The 18,881-nt window shown below is 48.4% G+C and overlaps 1 protein-coding gene across 1 annotated transcript; it reads left to right on the forward strand.

Moving 5' to 3' along the window:
• The first annotated feature begins 1,120 nt into the window (after nucleotides 1-1,120).
• Nucleotides 1,121-17,759, forward strand: LOC115085922 (gastrula zinc finger protein XlCGF57.1-like). Its single transcript, XM_029592463.1, has 3 exons — nucleotides 1,121-1,851; nucleotides 13,124-13,243; nucleotides 14,974-17,759. Exons 1-3 carry the CDS (start codon nucleotides 1,677-1,679, stop codon nucleotides 16,488-16,490), a joined length of 1,812 nt encoding a protein of 603 aa, XP_029448323.1. The 5' UTR covers nucleotides 1,121-1,676; the 3' UTR covers nucleotides 16,491-17,759.
• The last annotated feature ends 1,122 nt before the right edge of the window (nucleotides 17,760-18,881 follow it).

An 18,881-nucleotide genomic window follows, 5' to 3' on the forward strand; every position in this document is an offset into this window, starting at 1 on the left:
CTGTTCTTATTGGTGTTTTGGGAAATTTTAAAAATTTTTATGAGATTTTAATTATTGAATGTTCTGTTAAGCTGTTTTGAAAAATGTATTATTTTAATTAGTATTGTTTTACTATTAGGAATATGATTTTATGTTTTATATTTATTTATTTTTTTTTTTTTCTGAGGAATGATAATGTTGCACTGCATACTGGCTGCTTGTAATTTCTAGTTGTTTTTGTCTGCACATTTCTATTTATGCTTTATGATCTCTTTATTCTGTATTTGTGTCCAATAGTTAACTGGTACCTGTGGGAATATTTTATATAATCTGTGAGATGTTAAAAATCATCTGAATATGATCTTGTATCCATTTTCTAAAACTGTTGATGCAATGCTGTCAAATGGTTTTAAAAGTAGTTTTGCTGGGTGGCTAAAACTGGCCAGGGATTTCTTTATTGCATGTAGGGATGTTAGGAGTTTTTCTTATGACATCTTTTAGCCAAGCTGCCAGATACAGGTAACATCAGGCCAAAGTATGCATAGTCTAGGGTTGTGCGCTACTCTTGGTTATTTAGGAAAATATTTTAAATTTGTGTTAGAGATTTTTTTTAAAGCTCAGTTCTGCTGGTGATGCATGATCCAGGGATACACGATAGAAAAATCACAAATATGTCTGCTTTTTATTCTGTAAATGCAGGTTGGGGCTGGGCGAAGGTAGGGAGCATGCTGATACTGGACCAAGGGTGGGGATAGAGAGGGGGGAGAAAGTAGTACTAGAAGGGGTTATTTATTTATTGTGTTAAATCTGATTGCAATTCCATTTTAAATTCAAAGCAAGAACAAGCAGGTGTGTTGTAGGGGCTATGGTGCCCCCATCGCTGGTGTGAGGGGAGTTTAGAATTTTCCTCGTTGAAAGTTGGCAACCCTGTGGCCACGTTGCCAAAAGGCTATAGCAATGGCTCTGATACGGGATCTGTGTTTCCTGGTAAGAAAGCTCTGGGTATCCTTTCGTCTAAAAACCCAGTTACGAGCAGGAAGGCACAAATATTCCCCAGGAGCAATGACAGCACGCGGGGGGGGGGGGGTTGTGAAGCTCCGCCCTTCTTTATGTGACGTCGGCAGACGGTGCCCGGCAGGAAGAGGAGCTGCCCTGCGCTGGAGACAGGCTGCAAAGAATCTTTTATTCATTGGCAGATTGGATTCTTGCAGCTTGAAACAAAAGTCCTCCCGCCTCAGATCTCAGCGTCTGCCCTTCTCTCCCCCTCTCCTGTAACATCCCCTCCCCCCCCCCCCCAGCTGCATTGCAGGAGGCACTCAGCTCATCCCCATCCCGAGCAAGAGAGCCCCCCACCCCCAAGTCATTCCTGATCCTGAGAGCAGCACAAGCAGAGAGGAAAATGCCTGCAGGAGCTTCTGCTCAGGTAGGAGATTGCCCCCAACGTCCTGCCCTCTCTGTACAAACCCTGCTGCAGCTTTCTAACCTGGGGGGACACTGCAGAGTCAGCCCAGACCTGGGTCAAAGAAAAGACACTTTGGTACCCTCCTGCATGTAAAGAGAAAGGTTAGGAGCCCCACAGAATGGATTTTGTGTCAGGTAATTCTGCTCGGGCGCTGTGTGTTACCTGATTGTGAATTATATGCACCCAGAAAATTCTCCCTCTGCCCTGCTGATCCCCAGCGCTGGGAGGTCTCCCGATGGAGGGGATGCAAGAGGTGCTGAGTGTGGAAGGGTCTGTGTTTCAGGTCCCAGTAACCTTTGAGGACATCGCCGTCTATTTCTCCCAGGAGGAGTGGGAGGATTTAGAAGAACAGCAGAAGGAGCTTTACAGGGATGTGATGAAGGAGAATTATGAGACCCTGATCTCACTGGGTAAGGGATCGTTTTACATTTTTAATAGCAGCACTGGGCCATCATAACAAAATAAAACATTCTCTGTGTGTATGGAGGGGGAGTCCTTTTGTAATTTTTTTCAGCACAATAAAAAAGTGAGTGAGGACGGAAGAAATCATTGTTTCCCGTGAAATGTATATACTGTATACAAGGGGAGGTGGTTAGAGAATGGTGAATAAGCGATTGACCGGGAGAGGATGTGGATCAATACTAAAGTGTTTGGGAGTGAGGAGGGATGGGGTGGGTGGTATCTGTATGAGTAAGAGGGAGATGAAAAGCCCCTGGGGATGGGCATCTGATAGAAGTATGATTGAGAGAATCGAGATCCCACCCGCTCTCTCCTGCAGTCCTGATCTACCTCTCCCTCCCTCCCTCCCTTTTTCCCGTCGATAGCAGGGCTGAATTAGCCATGCTGTCACGGGAACTGTCCATCAGGCCCAGGAGGCGGAGCTTCCTAAGTGATGTCAGAGCTTTGCTCTGAGGCTGCGCGTGGTTTCCCGCGCTGATAACGATTCTCCTCAGCCTGTTTTTCCGCGCGCGGGATGGCACACAGAGCGTCAGACCTCCTCAGCTAAACTTTTTCTTCAGGGAAGTGCAGCTACAAAAATGAAGGAACACGGTAGGAAAGATGCTCCCCGGCCCTCAGGGTTCAAACCCTGCCTCTGCGGGAAGGTCATGTCCATCACAGATGGACATGACCTTCCCACACAGATGGACATGACCGCTGTTACAGATGTCTGGGCCTAGACCACCCGCTAGAGACGTGCCCTCATTGTGGCCAGATGTCTCCCAAGGGCACGACGCCATAGAGGGAAGAAAATTGAGCGTCTTAAAATAGCGAGGGCCGATTCCTATGCCCCGCCGTCTAAAGCCCACTCTTCCCCGAGGCCCGCCACAGCCACGCCGCCTCCGCAGCGTCGGGCAGCCTCCATGGAGCCTCCTACCTCCAGACCTTCCGCGGAGCGCCGAAGAACAGTTAAGGCGCAGGCCTCCAAAGGTCGGGATCCCTCCCACGTCAAAGCCGAATCCTGGAAGAATCACATGAGCCGTGCAGAAGGGAAAGCCTGCCCGCGGAGCGTCCCATGCTTCGAAGCCACCAAGACAGGATACACTGACGTAGCGCCGTGATGACGGGGCGCATGAGACTCGGAGCACAGCGCCGGAATATCTGACGCGCAGTCTGAGGCCGTCCTTATCGACGCACGAACCCCATGTGTCGCCTGCGACGCAGGTGCGTCGGACGACGCACACTCTACTGACGCAAGTGGAAACGCCATCGAGACACGAAGGGATGGCGCTGGCGCTGGTGCCGGGACACGCAAAAAAGGAAGAAATCGTCCAAGGCATCGACGCATCTTTTCCGGAGCCCAGTAAGGAGAAAAGAAAGGGGGTCTCATTTGTTGCCGCCGTCTGCTACCCACACAATTTCAAGGGCCTCCAGACGTGAACCGCTATCATTAGAACATTTTTTCACCGGCCTCTTCGTCCAAATCAGAGACAGAAGACGGCCAGATCCTCATTTCTTCTTCTTCAGCATCATCTGCTTCCTCAGCTCCTGTATTCTCAGACTTATCCTCGGCTTCTAAATGCCACCCCTGGGATGACGTCCTGCAGGAACCGCTGGTGAAGCACAAAGGGACCAGAAGGACTGCGCACCCGTAACCATGAGGCCAAGCCGCCAGATTCTGACATTCTGCTGGCGGCAATTCCAGCAGGGCGCCTGCAGGCACCATCTCGGCCACCCTTGCCGCCAAAGACGAAGGATGCTTTCGTTAGTCTCTCACTAGCACTAGCTGGGTTTTTTGAGGTCATGCAATCGTCCTGTCAGCTAGCGGAATCCTCACCCAGTACTGGACCGGAATCTCCGCAGCCATTGGTGCATTCGGCTCCACAGCGCCCACTGCCTCCGTCTCCACGCACACCTTCTCCGATCCCAACACCGTCGCAACAGCCTCAGGAACGGCCACTTAGCCCCGTGTCGCCGGATCTTCAGACAACGTCGCCAGACAGTTTGACCGGGTACCCTTCGGAGCCAGGGGAAGAACCAGCGGAACCTTACTCTCTGCCGGAAGATCTAACCTATCCAAAATTTTTGGAAAAGATGGGTTCCGTCCGCAACCTGAACATTCAGAAGGTACCTGATCCGAGATCTGAAACTTTAGGTCTATTAAAAATCTTCGACCTTCCAGCAGAACCTATGTCTCTGCCTCCACATGCGGTAGTGGACACAGTTCTGGAACGCTCTTGGGACACCCCCGTCACACTTCCAGTGGTCTCCAGGAAGACAGACCTAAAATACAAGATGCAAAAATCGCCCTATTACACGGCACCACAACTGCCTCATGCATCCCTGGTCGTTGAATTGGCAATGGCGAGAGCAAGGAAATCCAGATTTCATTCAGCGACCCCTCTGGGCAGGGACCTTCGGTCATTGGATGAGTTCGCGAAGCGCACATTCCAGGCTTCTATGCTAGCCGCCCGCATTAACCACCATCAATTTTACATTGTTCAGTACTTCTACAAATGTGTGCAATGGCTGAAAGACAACGCGGAGCTCGCCCAACCATTCGGGGACGCTCACAACGTTCAGGACCTGGAAGAAGGCATACGACATCTGTTGCGCACAGTATATGAAGGGTTTGAGACCTCCTCCCGTGCATCGGCAGCCACTATTGCAGCACGGTGGGTGGCCTGGCTGAGAGCCAGCTCCATTAGAGAAGACGTCCACGACAAGTTGGCCAACTTGCCCTGCAAGGGTGACAACCTGTTCGGGACCCGGTTTCAGGAAACAGTGGCTCAACTAAAGGAGCAGTCAGTGGCTGTACAATCCCTAGCCACCCCTCAAACCTACTCTATTTCATGCCAATATTCTACATTGCCCCAGAGACAAATCTTTCAGCGCCTGCCTTATCAACCATATGCGTCCTACCGTCCCCCATCCTATCAGCAGACTCCCCGTCCGCAGAATCAACAGAACCAAAACCGCAGGGGACGACTGCGGGGCCATCACCCTCAGGCTCAACAACCTACTGCCCCCGCCAAGCCTAATCTGTCATTTTGAACATTGCCCTGCCACCACCGCAGACGGTGCTAGCGGGGGGAATCACGGCACACATCCAGGAATGGGAGAAGATCACAACCGACCAATGGGTACTGGACATTGTTCGTCACGGTTACAAAATTCATTTCCAGTACCCTCCACTGCTCCCTCACTCAGCGCTATGGGGATCCAGATCCCACCAAACCCGATTGGAAGAGGAGGTGACGGCCTTATTACGACAAAAAGCAATTCGCTGCATCCCTCCAACCGACCATCTTACGGGGTTCTACTCCCCCTACTTCCTCATTCCAAAGAAGTTGGGGGATCTTCGTCCAATAACCTCAGAGAGCTGAACAAATTCATAGTCAAGGAAAAGTTCAAAATGATCTCTCTCAAATCTCTACTACCCTTGATCCAACCCAAAGCTTGGATGTGCTCCATAGATCTCAAGGATGCGTACACTCACATTCCTATGTATCCTTCCTCCTGGCAATACCTGTCTTTCCAAGTGCATGGCCAACACTTCCAACACAAAGTCCTTCCCTTCGGCCTGTCAACAGCGCCCAGGGTGTTCACCAAGGGTATGGCAGTGATGGTGGCATTCTTCTGTCAGCAAGGGATCATGATTTTTCCTTACTTCAATGACTGGCTGATTGTGGCCGCCAGCCCGGACACTCTGCAACAACATCTTCAGGATACAATCCATTGCCTCGGCAACTTGGATTTGATCATCAGTTATCAGAAGTCCAACCTACGTCCTCAGAAACGATACAGTTCATAGGAGCTCATCTGGATACCATCAGATGCAGGGTTTTTCTGCCGACAGACAGGAGACACAACATGAGGCTCCTCTTCCGGCAATTAAAATTGACCATATCGCCGATGGCACATCAAATCTTGACAGTGTTGGGACATATGGCGGCCTCGATTCACGCGGTCTCCAATACAAGGCTTCGCATGAGACACATACAATGGCGTCTCAAACGACAGTGGAAGCCACATTCTCAACCACTACAATGGAGAGTGTCCTTGACAAAGACCATGATAGCAGACTTAGATTGGTGGTTACGCAAACCGATACTCACCAAGGGAGCTCCTTTTACTCTTCTGCCACACAATGCAGTCCTTACCACAGATGCCTTCCACAAAGGATGGGGGGCACATCTCAATCACCTACATACACAAGGCCTCTGGACCCAGTGAGAGAAGTTCCTACACATCAATCTCCTGGAATTGAGAGCAATCCGTTACGCACTGCGAACTTTTGTATCTCACCTTCGAGGTCACCGGGTCATGGTTTACACGGACAACCAAGTGGCCATGTTTTATATCAACAAACAAGGAGGCTCAGGCTCATGGAGTTTGTGTCGCGAAACCCTCACCATTCTGCAGTGGGCAACCTGCCACTCCATTCAGTTGCAAGCCACTTACCTGCCGGGCATTGCCAATACTCAAGCGGACAAACTAAGTCGGATATTCCATCCCCACGAATGGTCCCTCAACCGCGACGTAGCAGAGACCATCTTCCAACGGTGGGGATGACCATCCATAGACCTTTTCGCCACAGAGTCCAACAGGAAGGTGACTCGCTTCTGCTCCGTATGGCTGACCCCACACAGAGTCGCCCAGGATGCCTTTCTCATTCCATGGACGGAACCACTGATGTATGCGTTTCCTCCAATTCCCCTCATCACAAAGACGCTACAAAAGTGTATGCGGGATGAGGTGCAATTAATCCTAGTGGTGCCGGCGTGGACCCACCAATCATGGTACACACACCTCCTGCAACTGTCCTCGGACACACCATTTCGATTACCCAATCAAGAAAATCTACTGTCTCAAGAGGAAGGAATTCTCCTCCACCCATACACTCCTCCCTGCATCTCACAGCTTGGAGATTGAACGGCACCTTCTGTCGGAACAAGGAGTTTCCATCACAGTGCAAGACATAATCTTGGCATCCCGCAAACCTTCCACGAGGAAAAACTATAACTTCAAATGGAAGCGTTATGCCACATGGTGCCAATCCATGAGAGTTGATCCACTCACCTGCACACCGGAGGTTTTACTGGACTACCTACACACGTATGTGGCCGGCCTCGCTACAGCTTCAGTCCGGGTTCACCTCAGTGTGATAGCCGTCTTTCACCGGCTACACAACAGCCAACCTATCTCCATCCATCCGATGGTATCTCGATTCGTACGAGGGCTCACACACCTTCGTCCCCCGCTCTCCAAATCACCAGTGCCGTGGAATCTGAACCTTGTTCTCGAGCAACTGATGGTCCCACCATTTGAACCGATGGAATCCTCCCATCAAAAAACTTTCTCACCTGGAAGGTCGTGTTCCTCACCGCAGTGACTTCGGCTAGACGAGTTAGCAAGTTTCAGGCATTAGTTCATTATAGCCCATATCTTCAATTCTATCATCACAAGGTACTCCTCCGTACGCATCCCTCGTTCCTACCGAAGGTGATATCTCAATTTCATCTTAACCAATCAATTGAGTTGCCTACCTTTTTGTCCAAAACCTCACAGGAACGAAAGAGAAAAGCTACTGCATACATTGGACTGTAAAAGAGCATTAGCCTATTATAAACAATGGACCCACTCGCCCAACAAGGCATCGCAACTGTTTGTATCTTTCAACCCGAATGCCCCAGGTCTTCAAGTAACAAAACGCACCATTTCTAGCTGGATTACGCAGTGTATACAATTCTGTTATGAGAAATGTCAGTCCAAACTACCGTCTCTACCCACGGCTCATCAAACACGAGCAGTGGCGACCTCAATGGCTCACCTAAGACATATTCCACCAGTAGACATTTGCAAAGCAGCCATGTGGGCTTCTCTCCACACATTCACTTCCCATTACTGTCTTGACCAGCAAACAGCGGATGATACAAACTCAACGGGGTCGACTGTCACTTAACCTTCATCACGCTGTATCATACACTGACTACTAACTTTCATTAGCTTAGGACTCCCATGACAGCATGGCTAATTCAGCCCTGCTATCGATGGGAAAAAGCAAGTTTGCTTACCATAAACGGTATTTCCGTAGATAGCAGGATGAATTAGCCTGAGCATGGGTGCCAGAGAGAGGATGCCTATGTGAGGAGATTGTAAAGGAGTGTGTTTGTGTGTGAGAGATTGGGAGCTCGTGTGTATGAAAAAGGGATTGTGTGTATGTGAGGATGCTTGCTTGTTTGTTTGTGAGAAAGCGAGCCTGTGTGAAGAGATTGTTTATGTGTAAGAGAGAAACATAGGTAGCCTGTGTGAGGGTGAATGCGTGAGAGAGAAAGGGAGCCTGTGTGGGTGTGTATACAAGAGAGAGAGGAACCCTGTATGAGTGGATGTGTGTGTTCAAGAGAGAGGGACCCTGTATGATGGGATGTGTGTGTGCAAGAGAGTGAGGGACCCTGTATTAGGGGATGTGTGAGTGCGAGAGAGTGAGGGACCTGTATTAGGGGATGTGTGAGTGCGAGAGAAAGAGAGGGACCCTGTATGAGGGGATGTGTGTGTGCAAGAGAGTGAGGGACCCTGTATGTGGGGATGTGTGTGTGCAAGAGAGTGAGGGACCCTGTATTAGGGGATGTGTGAGTGCGAGAGAGTGAGGGACCCTGTATGTGGGGATGTGTGTGTGCAAGAGAGTGAGAGACCCTGTATGTGGGGATGTGTGTGTGCAAGAGAGTGAGGGACCCTGTATTAGGGGATGTGTGAGTGCGAGAGAAAGAGAGGGACCCTGTATGAGGGGATGTGTGTGTGCGAGAGAGTGAGGGACCCTGTATGAGGCGATGTGTGAGTGCGAGAGAAAGAGAGGGACCCTGTATGAGGGGATGTGTGTGTGCGAGAGAGTGAGGGACCCTGTATGAAGGGATGTGTGTGTGCGAGAGAGTGAGGGACTCTGTATGATGGGATGTGTGTGTGAGAGAGAGAGAGACCCTGTATGAGGGGATGTGTGTTTGTGAGAAAAAGAGAGGGACCCTGTAAGAGGGGATATGTGTTTGTGAGAAAAAGAAAGGGACCCTGTATGAGGGGATGTGTGTGTGCGAGAGAGTGAGGGAACCTGTTTGATGGGATGTGTGTGTGCGAGAGAGTGAGGGATCCTGTATGATGGGATGTGTGTGTGTGAGAGAGAGAGAGACCCTGTATGAGGGGATGTGTGTTTGTGAGAAAAAGAGAGGGACCCTGTATGAGGGGATGTGTGTGAGAGAGTGAGGGACCCTGTATGATGGGATGTGTGTGAGAGAGTGAGGGACCCTGTATGATGGGATGTGTGTGTGCGAGAGTGTGAGGGACCCTGTATGATGGGATGTGTGTGTGCAAGAGAGTGAGGGACCCTGTATGATGGGATGTGTGTGTTCAAGAGAGAGGGACCCTGTATGATGGGATGTGTGTGTGCAAGAGAGTGAGGGACCCTGTATTAGGGGATGTGTGAGGGCGAGAGAGTGAGGGACCTGCATTAGGGGATGTGTGAGTGCGAGAGAAAGAGAGGGACCCTGTATGAGGGGATGTGTGTGTGCAAGAGAGTGAGGGACCCTGTATGTGGGGATGTGTGTGTGCAAGAGAGTGAGGGACCCTGTATGAGGGGATGTGTGAGTGCGAGAGAGTGAGGGACCTGTATTAGGGGATGTGTGAGTGCGAGAGAAAGAGAGGGACCCTGTATGAGGGGATGTGTGTGTGCAAGAGAGTGAGGGACCCTGTATGTGGGGATGTGTGTGTGCAAGAGAGTGAGGGACCCTGTATTAGGGGATGTGTGAGTGCGAGAGAAAGAGAGGGACCCTGTATGAGGGGATGTGTATGTTCAAGAGAGAGGGACCTTGTATGAGGGGATGTGTGTGTGCGAGAGAGTGAGGGACCCTGTATGAGGCGATGTGTGAGTGCGAGAGAAAGAGAGGGACCCTGTATGAGGGGATGTGTGTGTGCGAGAGAGTGAGGGACCCTGTATGAAGGGATGTGTGTGTGCGAGAGAGTGAGGGACTCTGTATGATGGGGTGTGTGTGTGCGAGAGAGTGAGGGACCCTGTATGAGGGGATGTGTGTGTGCGAGAGAGTGAGGGAACCTGTTTGATGGGATGTGTGTGTGCGAGAGAGTGAGGGACCCTGTATGAGGGGATGTGTGTGAGAGAGTGAGGGACCCTGTATGAGGGGATGTGTGTGTGCGAGTGTGAGGGACCCTGTATGATGGGATGTGTGTGTGCGAGAGAGTGAGGGACCCTGTATGATGGGATGCATCAATAGGAGGCTGTTTTTTATACTTTTGACCTATTCTTAATGTCGCTATAAATCTGTAAACGTATTGGGGTAGATTTTAAGATATGCGTGCGCACGCGTCCATGTGCGCACGATACCCGGCGCACACAGATGGACATGCGATTTTATAACATGCGGTTATAAAATCGGGGTCGGCGCGCACAAGGGGTGTGCCTTCCCCCGTTTCCTTCCCCCTAGCCTGACCTTCCCACCCCCTTCTCCTAACCTTCCCACCTCTAGCCCTACTCTAACCTCCCCCGACTTTTATCTTACCTTTCGCGCCTGCCGGCATGCGATCCTCCAACACAGCGGTAATGGCGGCTGTGCCGGAGGCCTCTGGCCCCGCCCCACCCCCGGACCGCCCCTTTAGTAAAGCCCCGGGACTTACACGCGTCCTGGGGCTTTTGAAAATAGGCCCGGCGACGCATTACCTTTTGAAAATCCGGCCCATATTGGGGCGGATTTTCAGAGCCCTGCTCGCGTAAATCCGCCCAAAACCGGGCGGATTTACGCGAGCAGGACCCTGCGCGCCGGTGAGCCTATTTTACATAGGCTCACCGGCGCGCGCAGAACCCCGAGACTCGCGTAAGTCCCGGGGTTTTCGGAGTGGGCGTGTCGGGAGGCGTGTCGGGGGCGGGGCCGGAGCGCGCGGCGTTGCGGGGGCGTGTTGGCAGCGTTTTGGGGGCGGGTACGGGGGCGTGGCTACGGCCGGGGGCGTGGCCGCGCCCTCCGTACCCGCCCCCAGGTTGCGGCCCGGCGCGCAGGAGGCCCGCTGGCGCACGGGGATTTACGCCTCCCAGAGGGAGGCGTAAATCCCCCGACAAAGGTAGGATGGGGGTTTAGACAGGGCCGGGCGGGTGGGTTAGGTAGGGGAAGGGAGGGGAAGGTGAGGGGAGGGCAAAGGAAAGTTCCCTTCTAGGCCGCTCTGATTTCGGAGCGGCCTAGGAGGGAACGGGGGTAGGCTGCGTGGCTCGGCGCGCGCAGGCTATACGAAATCGATAGCCTTGCGCGCGCCAATCCAGGATTTTAGCCGATACGCGCGACTACGCGCGTATCTACTAAAATCCAGCGTACTTTTGTTTGCGCCTGGAGCGCAAACAAAAGTAGGCTGTTCGCGCTCGTCTGAAAATCTACCCCTATGCGCGTAAGATGCCAGATGGAGATGTTTTTGTGCTATTTTTTTTTTGGGGGGGGGGGTTCTCGTTATATTGTATTCACAAATCAGTCATCAAAATGAATATTAAAAAAAAAATAAATAAAAATCAGAGAACTCAATAAGAAAAAAAGTTATCCAAAGAGACAAATAATAAAGGTGGGAAAAAAGATTGCGCTGTAATAACCTGGAATGAACTGTGCATTTAATATGAGCAGAGGGTTGCAGTTGTCAGGTTAAGCCCGCCCCCATGCCCAGAAATCCGGGTCTCTGCGCGCAAGCCGCACACGAGACCTTTTTTTTTTGGGGGGGGGGGTGTCCAACTCAATCCAGCTGTGACGGGCTCTTCAAAGCTGAGCAAGCCCCCCTTCACCCTCTCCCTGGGATTATATATGGTACAGGCAGGCCAGGCATGAAAGGCGACTCAAGATCAGATACCGTGGGGGAAAATCAGGCCGCCCAACCCCGCATCTTCTGAGGAGAATTGGAAACAAGCCAGGAGCACAAGACCTTTTGATCTCAAAAACGCTTTGGAACTGAGAAATGAACTATAAAATGCTTCTGCCTGGCACCTGGGCCACCCCCTGCCTTCAGCTCCCCTCCCCCCTCAGCCTATCACCGGGAGGCCTTTTATAATCCACTTAGGGCAGCCACACTACTTGTAGATTTCCTGGTAAAAACCCTCACCTTTTGCTCATTTCCATTCTGACCTGAAGAAGAGGAGGGAGAACCTTAATTCTCTCCAAAGCTGGCCAAGAAATGCATTAAGCTAGTCCAATAAAAAGGCCTCACCTCTGTTAACCTTTATTTCTGGGCGCCTACTACAGAGCTGGGGGTGGGTGGGTGGGGCCTGCGTAATGCTAGGAAGCTGCAGGGTTGGTAATGTGAGATACCGAGGGCGGGGGAGAGAGACCGAACAGGAGGGGGGCAGGGGATGGTGGAGTTCATGTGGGGGTGGGGGGTGGTGGTGAAGGGAAGTTACCAAACACATGGTGGGAGGGAGGGTTTTTTAGGAGGGGAAGGAGTTCTTAACATGTGAGCACAAATGTACACCCGATTTTATAACATGCGCGCGCTGCCGCGTGCATGTTATAAAATCTGGGGGTGGCGCGCGCAAGGGGGTGCACACTTGTGCACCTTTCACGCGCCGAGCCCTAGAGGAGCCCCAATGGCTTTCCCCGTTCCCTCCCACCTTCCCCTCCCTTCCCCTACCTAACCCACCCCCCAATCCTCCCCCTACCTTATTCCAATTATTTACGCCTGCTGTATCTTGCGCGCGCCGGCCAGCTGCCGGCGCGCCATCCCCCGGCACAGCCACTGTGCCGGAGGCCTCAGTCCCGCCCGCGGCCCCGCCCCTTTTTCAAAGCCCCGGGACACACGTGCTTCCCGGGGCTTGTGCGCGCCGCCGAGCCTATGCAAAATAGGCTCAGCGCGCGCAGGAGCAGGTTTTCGGGGTTACGCGCGTAACCCTTTGAAAATCTGCCCCAGTGCATTTCCTCTGCCCTATTCCAGATGTTCTGGATGTCATGAAGGAGACTCGCCCGCTGTGTAAGGCATAATGAGGCTTGCACATTTTAGAATGAGGCCGATAATGTATTACACTTAAAAGATAGGTAAAGAGGGCTTATGAGACTTTTCTGGGACGTGCAGGGTCCAAAAATGTTCCTATTAGTGAGGGTTTGAATGTTTTTGTTCACTGAGGTTGTTGAAGTTCTTAATGCTGGGAATATTTCTAAGCCCTGAATTTAGAGTAACCAAATCCAGAGTGACTATGGGGAATCTAATGCAGTGTTCTTACCCCAGGATCAGGCTCTCTGATTGTCACTCCTGATATTATCTCCCACATTGAACGAGGAGAAGAGCCGTACATCAGGGACGAGCCGGGATCAGAGGAAAGAGGAACTGGGAGAAGCAGCTGCTCAGGTGAGTGCAGGAATAAGAGGGACCGGGGTAAAACTGCTGAGAGGAAGAGTGGAAGGAGCAGCTGGGAACTGCAGAGACCCCTGCACAAGCTCCTCTGGAGAGCTCTCTAATCACTCACAGGGTTTCTGTTACAGGCCCTAGTCATATAGGATTTCCTTTACAAACCCAGTAAACATTATATATACTAAATCAGAAGTCCTTAGGCAATTATCCATGCCACATTATTTTTTTATTATCAACAATTTATTACCACCAATTTTTTCACACAAATTCTATTACATATGTGGACCCTTCCCTATATTTCCTGTACCAGTTATACCCTTCAATCGCTTCAATCATACCATACAAGTATCACTCACACTCATCATCCATCCTTCACATAAAAGATGTAAATACTAAAACTCGCTTTGCACAAGTGCAGTCATAATTATCTAAATACTTGAAACACATTCAGTGCTTACTTCAAATATTGTTCAGGGAAACATATTTCACTCTTAGACAAAACAATTACAATTCAGACTAGTATCATTATATTCAATTATCTTCATATGCTCCTATAATGATAGTCAAAACAACAGGTTGATTTGCAATAAACATACAATGTAAATTCCTCATCATAAACCAAATTATTTTTAATGTTGTTTTGTTACTGAATAATAATGGCACCATCTATGTAATTTATGATCTATATTTTCCTTGATATATGTGCCCTACTGTAAACCGTTATGATGGTAAATAACTTAATGACGGTATATAAAAACTTTTAAATAAATAAATATAATTGTATTATACTGTCCACATGTATTCCTGAGATCTTTGTCCAATGAGAGTCTTGTTTCATCCTAATGTTTAGGGTTTCTTCAGGGACATCATTCTTTTAAATTTCCATACATATCTCGCCCTAACTTGATAGGACCCTGTTATAGAGTCCATCAAGCTAGGGCGAGAGAACATTGTAGAAATTTCAACTTTGTGGAGACTTCCCTCACTCCAAATGACATCAGATCTTCACTGAGGTGTACTGTGCTGTTTGTATTTCTCACTCTGCATGTAAAACTGGCCCCTAAACCACCAGCAACACCTCACCTCGAGCTTTAACTGGCCGTCCTATAGAGATATAAATAGTTAAATACTATGAAGACCTTATAAATAGTCTCTCTCTCTCTCAGTCTCTCTCTCTCAATAGCTGCACCCTGCAATACTACCTATGTGGTGCAGTAATTCTAAAATTACCATAAACACACCTCTTTTTCTTACTATGGGCATTATTATAGCATTTTCATGAATCTAGGGGGTTAGATAGTGAGCCCTCTGAGGACAGGAAAGTACCCACAGTGCCTGAATGTAAGCCATGTTGAAGTGTCTGAAAAGCAAAATATAAATCAAATCGAATATCACCCACCTTGGGGCCCTCCCCAGGTGGCTCAATTTATTTATGGGCCTCCTGCTGACCGTACATTGTAGTTTACTGTTTTACTCAGTACGGGAATAGGAAATGCTTTAGCAGCCTTTCCTGATTGCTGTCCCAGGTCCTTTCTCATGCTCAGAGGCTCTGTGCTGGCATATGGAGTCCCCCAGTGGAGAGCTCTTTTCATCATCAACTAAAAATCCTTTATTCCCCGAGGAAGACATTCACTTACATCAGAGTTTGTCGATTTTCTTAGGTGTATTATTCTGTGTTTCTAAGTAACTTTGATAATGCCCTGTGTTTGTTTATTTTTCTTATCTAGAAAATGATGATCTCAGGAAAAATAATACAGAGACACATCTCTGTGAGCTCAGTGAGAATCTGAATAGAAACAAGTTGATATCGGAAAGGGATGGAGAGGACAATTCTTCGTGTTCTGACTTGGGCGAAAAGTGCAGACATCACTATAAATCAGAAAAGAAGCAAAGAAATTCAACAGCAGACTCAGCTGAACATTCTGTTATGTATGAGCAAAGTGCCAGTAATATCACACACATAGCAGAAGAGCAGAGAAACCGGACAACGGAACAAAGATATTTATTTGATGTATGTGGGATATTCCACAGGGATTCTGTAACTTTGAAATCACAGCAGACATCTCATATTGAAGAGAGACCATGTACATGTACAGGGAACATCTTCATTCAGAAAGAACAGGAACAACAGAAAATCCACACACAAGAGACACTTTTTATGTGTTTTGAGTGCACAAAAGGCAACAGTATGAAAGGCGAACTAATGCAAAATCGGAAAATCATTACTACTAAATCAAGCCTCCCAAAATACCAGCAAAGCAGTCCAGAAGAAAAAGTACTTTTCTGTACAGAATGTGGCAAAAGCTTGAATCAGAAAGTAAAATTCACAAAACACCAAAAAACCTACCCAAGAGAAAGATCAATTTCATGTAATGAATTTAATAAAAGTATTTCAGAAAAAAAAGCCTTCACAGAGCACCAAAAAATGCACACTGGTAAGAGATCATCGCTATGTGATTTATCTGAAAAATGCTTCAGACAGAAGGCAGCCCTCACGGAGCTCCAAAAAATCCACAAAGCAGAAAGACATTTTACGTGTATTGAATGTGGTAAAAGTTTCAATCGGAAAACAAACCTCAGAACGCATCTGAAAATCCATGCAGGACTGAAACCATTTACATGTGCTGAGTGTGGCAAAAGCTTCAGTCAGAAGATCCACCTCACAGACCACCAGAGAGTCCACACCGGAGTGAAACCATTCCCATGTGCTGAGTGTGGTAAAAGCTTTTCTCAAAAGACATATCTCACGAAGCATAAGAAAATTCACACCGGCGAAAGATCTTTTTCATGTACTGATTGTGATAAAAGCTTCTTTCAGAAGAATGCTCTGACAAGACATAAAAAAATCCACACTGGTGAGAGGCCATTTTCCTGTTCTCAGTGTGAGAAAAGGTTCATTAGCAAGGGAATGCTGATAGCTCACCAGAAGATTCACTCAGGAGAGAGACCATTTTCATGTAGTGAATGTAATAAAAGTTTCTTTCAGAAAAGTGTCCTCACAAGACATCAAATAATCCACACTGGCGAGAGGCGATTTTCTTGTAATGAATGTAATAAAAGCTTTTTTCAGAAGACTCACCTCAAAAGACACCAGAAAACCCACACAGGCCTAACTGAAAAGAATTTCCAAGCTCACCTTGATATGTTGCCTGTGTATATTACACCCTATCAGCTCCAAATGGAAGCTCTTTTTAGCACAATACAAGTTTTAAGAAGAACATTAACAGTAGACTTGAGAGACTGAGATGCTACTCAAAATAAACTGCTTAAAAAATTAGGTTAATTCCCGTTGTGGTTTGCACAAAGTAAACCCTAGCTAGGCCTTTCTGTCTTTATCATTCAGTTCATCATATTCTTTATATTTCTAAGGATAACTGAAGTTTGGATGGGGCGGTGAAGGCTTCATCAACACAAAACTTTGGAATTAAAAGTCAGGGGAGCCCCGACCAGGACTCATATCCGTAGTAACAGCTGTGGCATTTTATTCGCTCCTACAGCTGGCCAATAAGCAAGACTGTATTATTGACAAACAGAAACATAATAATTAGTAATATAGATATATAAGAAGATGGCTCATTTGCACAACAAATAAATTCATTTAAAAAATGCATTTCTTCTAGAGATCCTGTCTGGGTCTTCTTAGATGTTGATGTCAGTGGAAGTCTGATGGAATAGAATAGAATTATTTAGCAGTAAATATTAAGCTGAGGAAATGGAAAGCTAGAGATGAAATCATCTTTAAGGAACAGCTGGATCTTTATTATGTTACTGCTGGTCCTGTGGAGTCGATTGCGTTGCCTTAGGATAAGTCAGCAACTTTTCAGAGGAGCTGGGAAAATCTTTTAACAGTTAAGACTGCATATAAATAAAAGCTATCAAATCAAAAAGTTATTGGCCTAATTTCAATCATTTCTTGACTAGCTTTCGGGAGTTGATGCTCCTTTCCTTGGGGCAGAAGAGAATGAGCAAGCGTCAACATTTGGCCATAAAAGACTAGTGAATCCTAAGTCATCCCAATGACCATGTGATGGGGAAGGGAGAGCATGTGCTTATTCTATTATAATCCACGTCGAGCGGACTATCAAATCTGGTATTAAAATCAAGTAAAATTAATGTGTTATGGTGATAAGAAGGCGACAGAGAGAAAATAGAATTATTTTTGGTAGTGAATTACAGATCTCAAGTCTCTGTGAAGTCATTTTAAATGAATCCCAAAGTATTTGATTATTTTAACTCACTAACATGGCAATTGAGCTACTTGTTATCTTAAGAATTAAAGAGACATTAAGTAGAGCCGAGCTGACAAGTATAAAATGTCTGAAGGCTATAAAATCTGTGTTTGGATTTATTTATGCTTTTCCCAAAGAGTTAGGTGATTGTAGGAGAGAGGGAAGCCGGAGAAAAAGAGGATGGGGAAAGAAGGGTAACAGCATTAGTTAAATGGCTAGAACTATGTTGTGTTTTGTGTGTTGTAATTGACATGTTTGATTTTAATAAAACAAAAATACTGTTTGCCTTATTTGACGTAGAGTTTGACCTGCAGGAACGGGTGATTGTGGCCCAAATGTAGCGTGTGAGCTTCTGGGTGCATGCGAGCGAGTGTTTCTGTGCAGGGAGTAGGAATGCTTAGGATACGGGGTGCTCGGGGGGAATGATGTGCGGGGCAGGAACCCAAAGCAACAGGGTGGAGGGTGCAAGAAAAAGTGCACTGCCAGCCCTGAGAGAATGAGAGGGACCAGAGGGCCGGAAGGATGAGGTGAGGAGTGCAGCAGGCAGGAGAACAAGGAAGAGAGCTGCGAAGAAGGAGGGAGGAAAGGCTGAGGTGACTTGGGAAGGGCCATGAGCAGGGCAGGGATGACATCAGTGGGGGCAAGAAGGGAGCTGGAGGTGAACGCAGTCAGCCCTCCCACAGGCCATGCATGTCGCACCAAGCTGCAGGCCACCCTACTCCCCCCCCCCAACCTCCGAGCATGCAAAGTGCAGACAGTATGTGTGTGTGTGGGGGGGGGGGGCTGCCGTGCTGCCAAACCCCTTCAGCACCCCCCTATCTGCATTAATGTCCCATTGCAAACAGACCACTGGCACTATCTCTGCCATGCCGTATCTGCACAGCACCTGGTGTATCTGGGAATGCTCTATGATGAATGTTACGCAGGAGCAAATCGCTCCCCTGCACACCTAGGCCGATGTTAATCCGTACACCTCCCAGAGAGCTGGGAAGGGACAGCATCCTTACAGGGCCAGTGGAAAATATGCCTCACCTAGTCGGCCCATCCACACCAGCTATTCAACGTTGCAATCCCTGTCACGCCCTCAGAGATCCTCTGGGCTCATCCCATGCTTTCTTGAATTCAGATAACTCTTCTAGCCTCCACCACTTCCACCAGGAGGCTGTTCCATGCATCCCCTGCTATAGTTCCTTAGATTAGTCCTGACACTATCCCCTTTCACCCCCGTCCCGTGACCCTTCATTCTAGAGCTTCCTGTGAAAGAGGCTCTTGGTGGTATTTAAATTCCTATCATTTCTCCCCTCTCCCACTCAGTGTACCCTACCTTGAATCCCAGTGCTTGGGTAGCGGGTTCACTAGAATAGGATAAATTGTGTCATTCCTAGGGTTTACACCCACTCCTCCTT

The sequence above is a fragment of the Rhinatrema bivittatum genome, chromosome 2 (genome assembly GCF_901001135.1).
Source record: "Rhinatrema bivittatum chromosome 2, aRhiBiv1.1, whole genome shotgun sequence".
Taxonomy (NCBI): Eukaryota; Metazoa; Chordata; class Amphibia; order Gymnophiona; family Rhinatrematidae; genus Rhinatrema; species Rhinatrema bivittatum.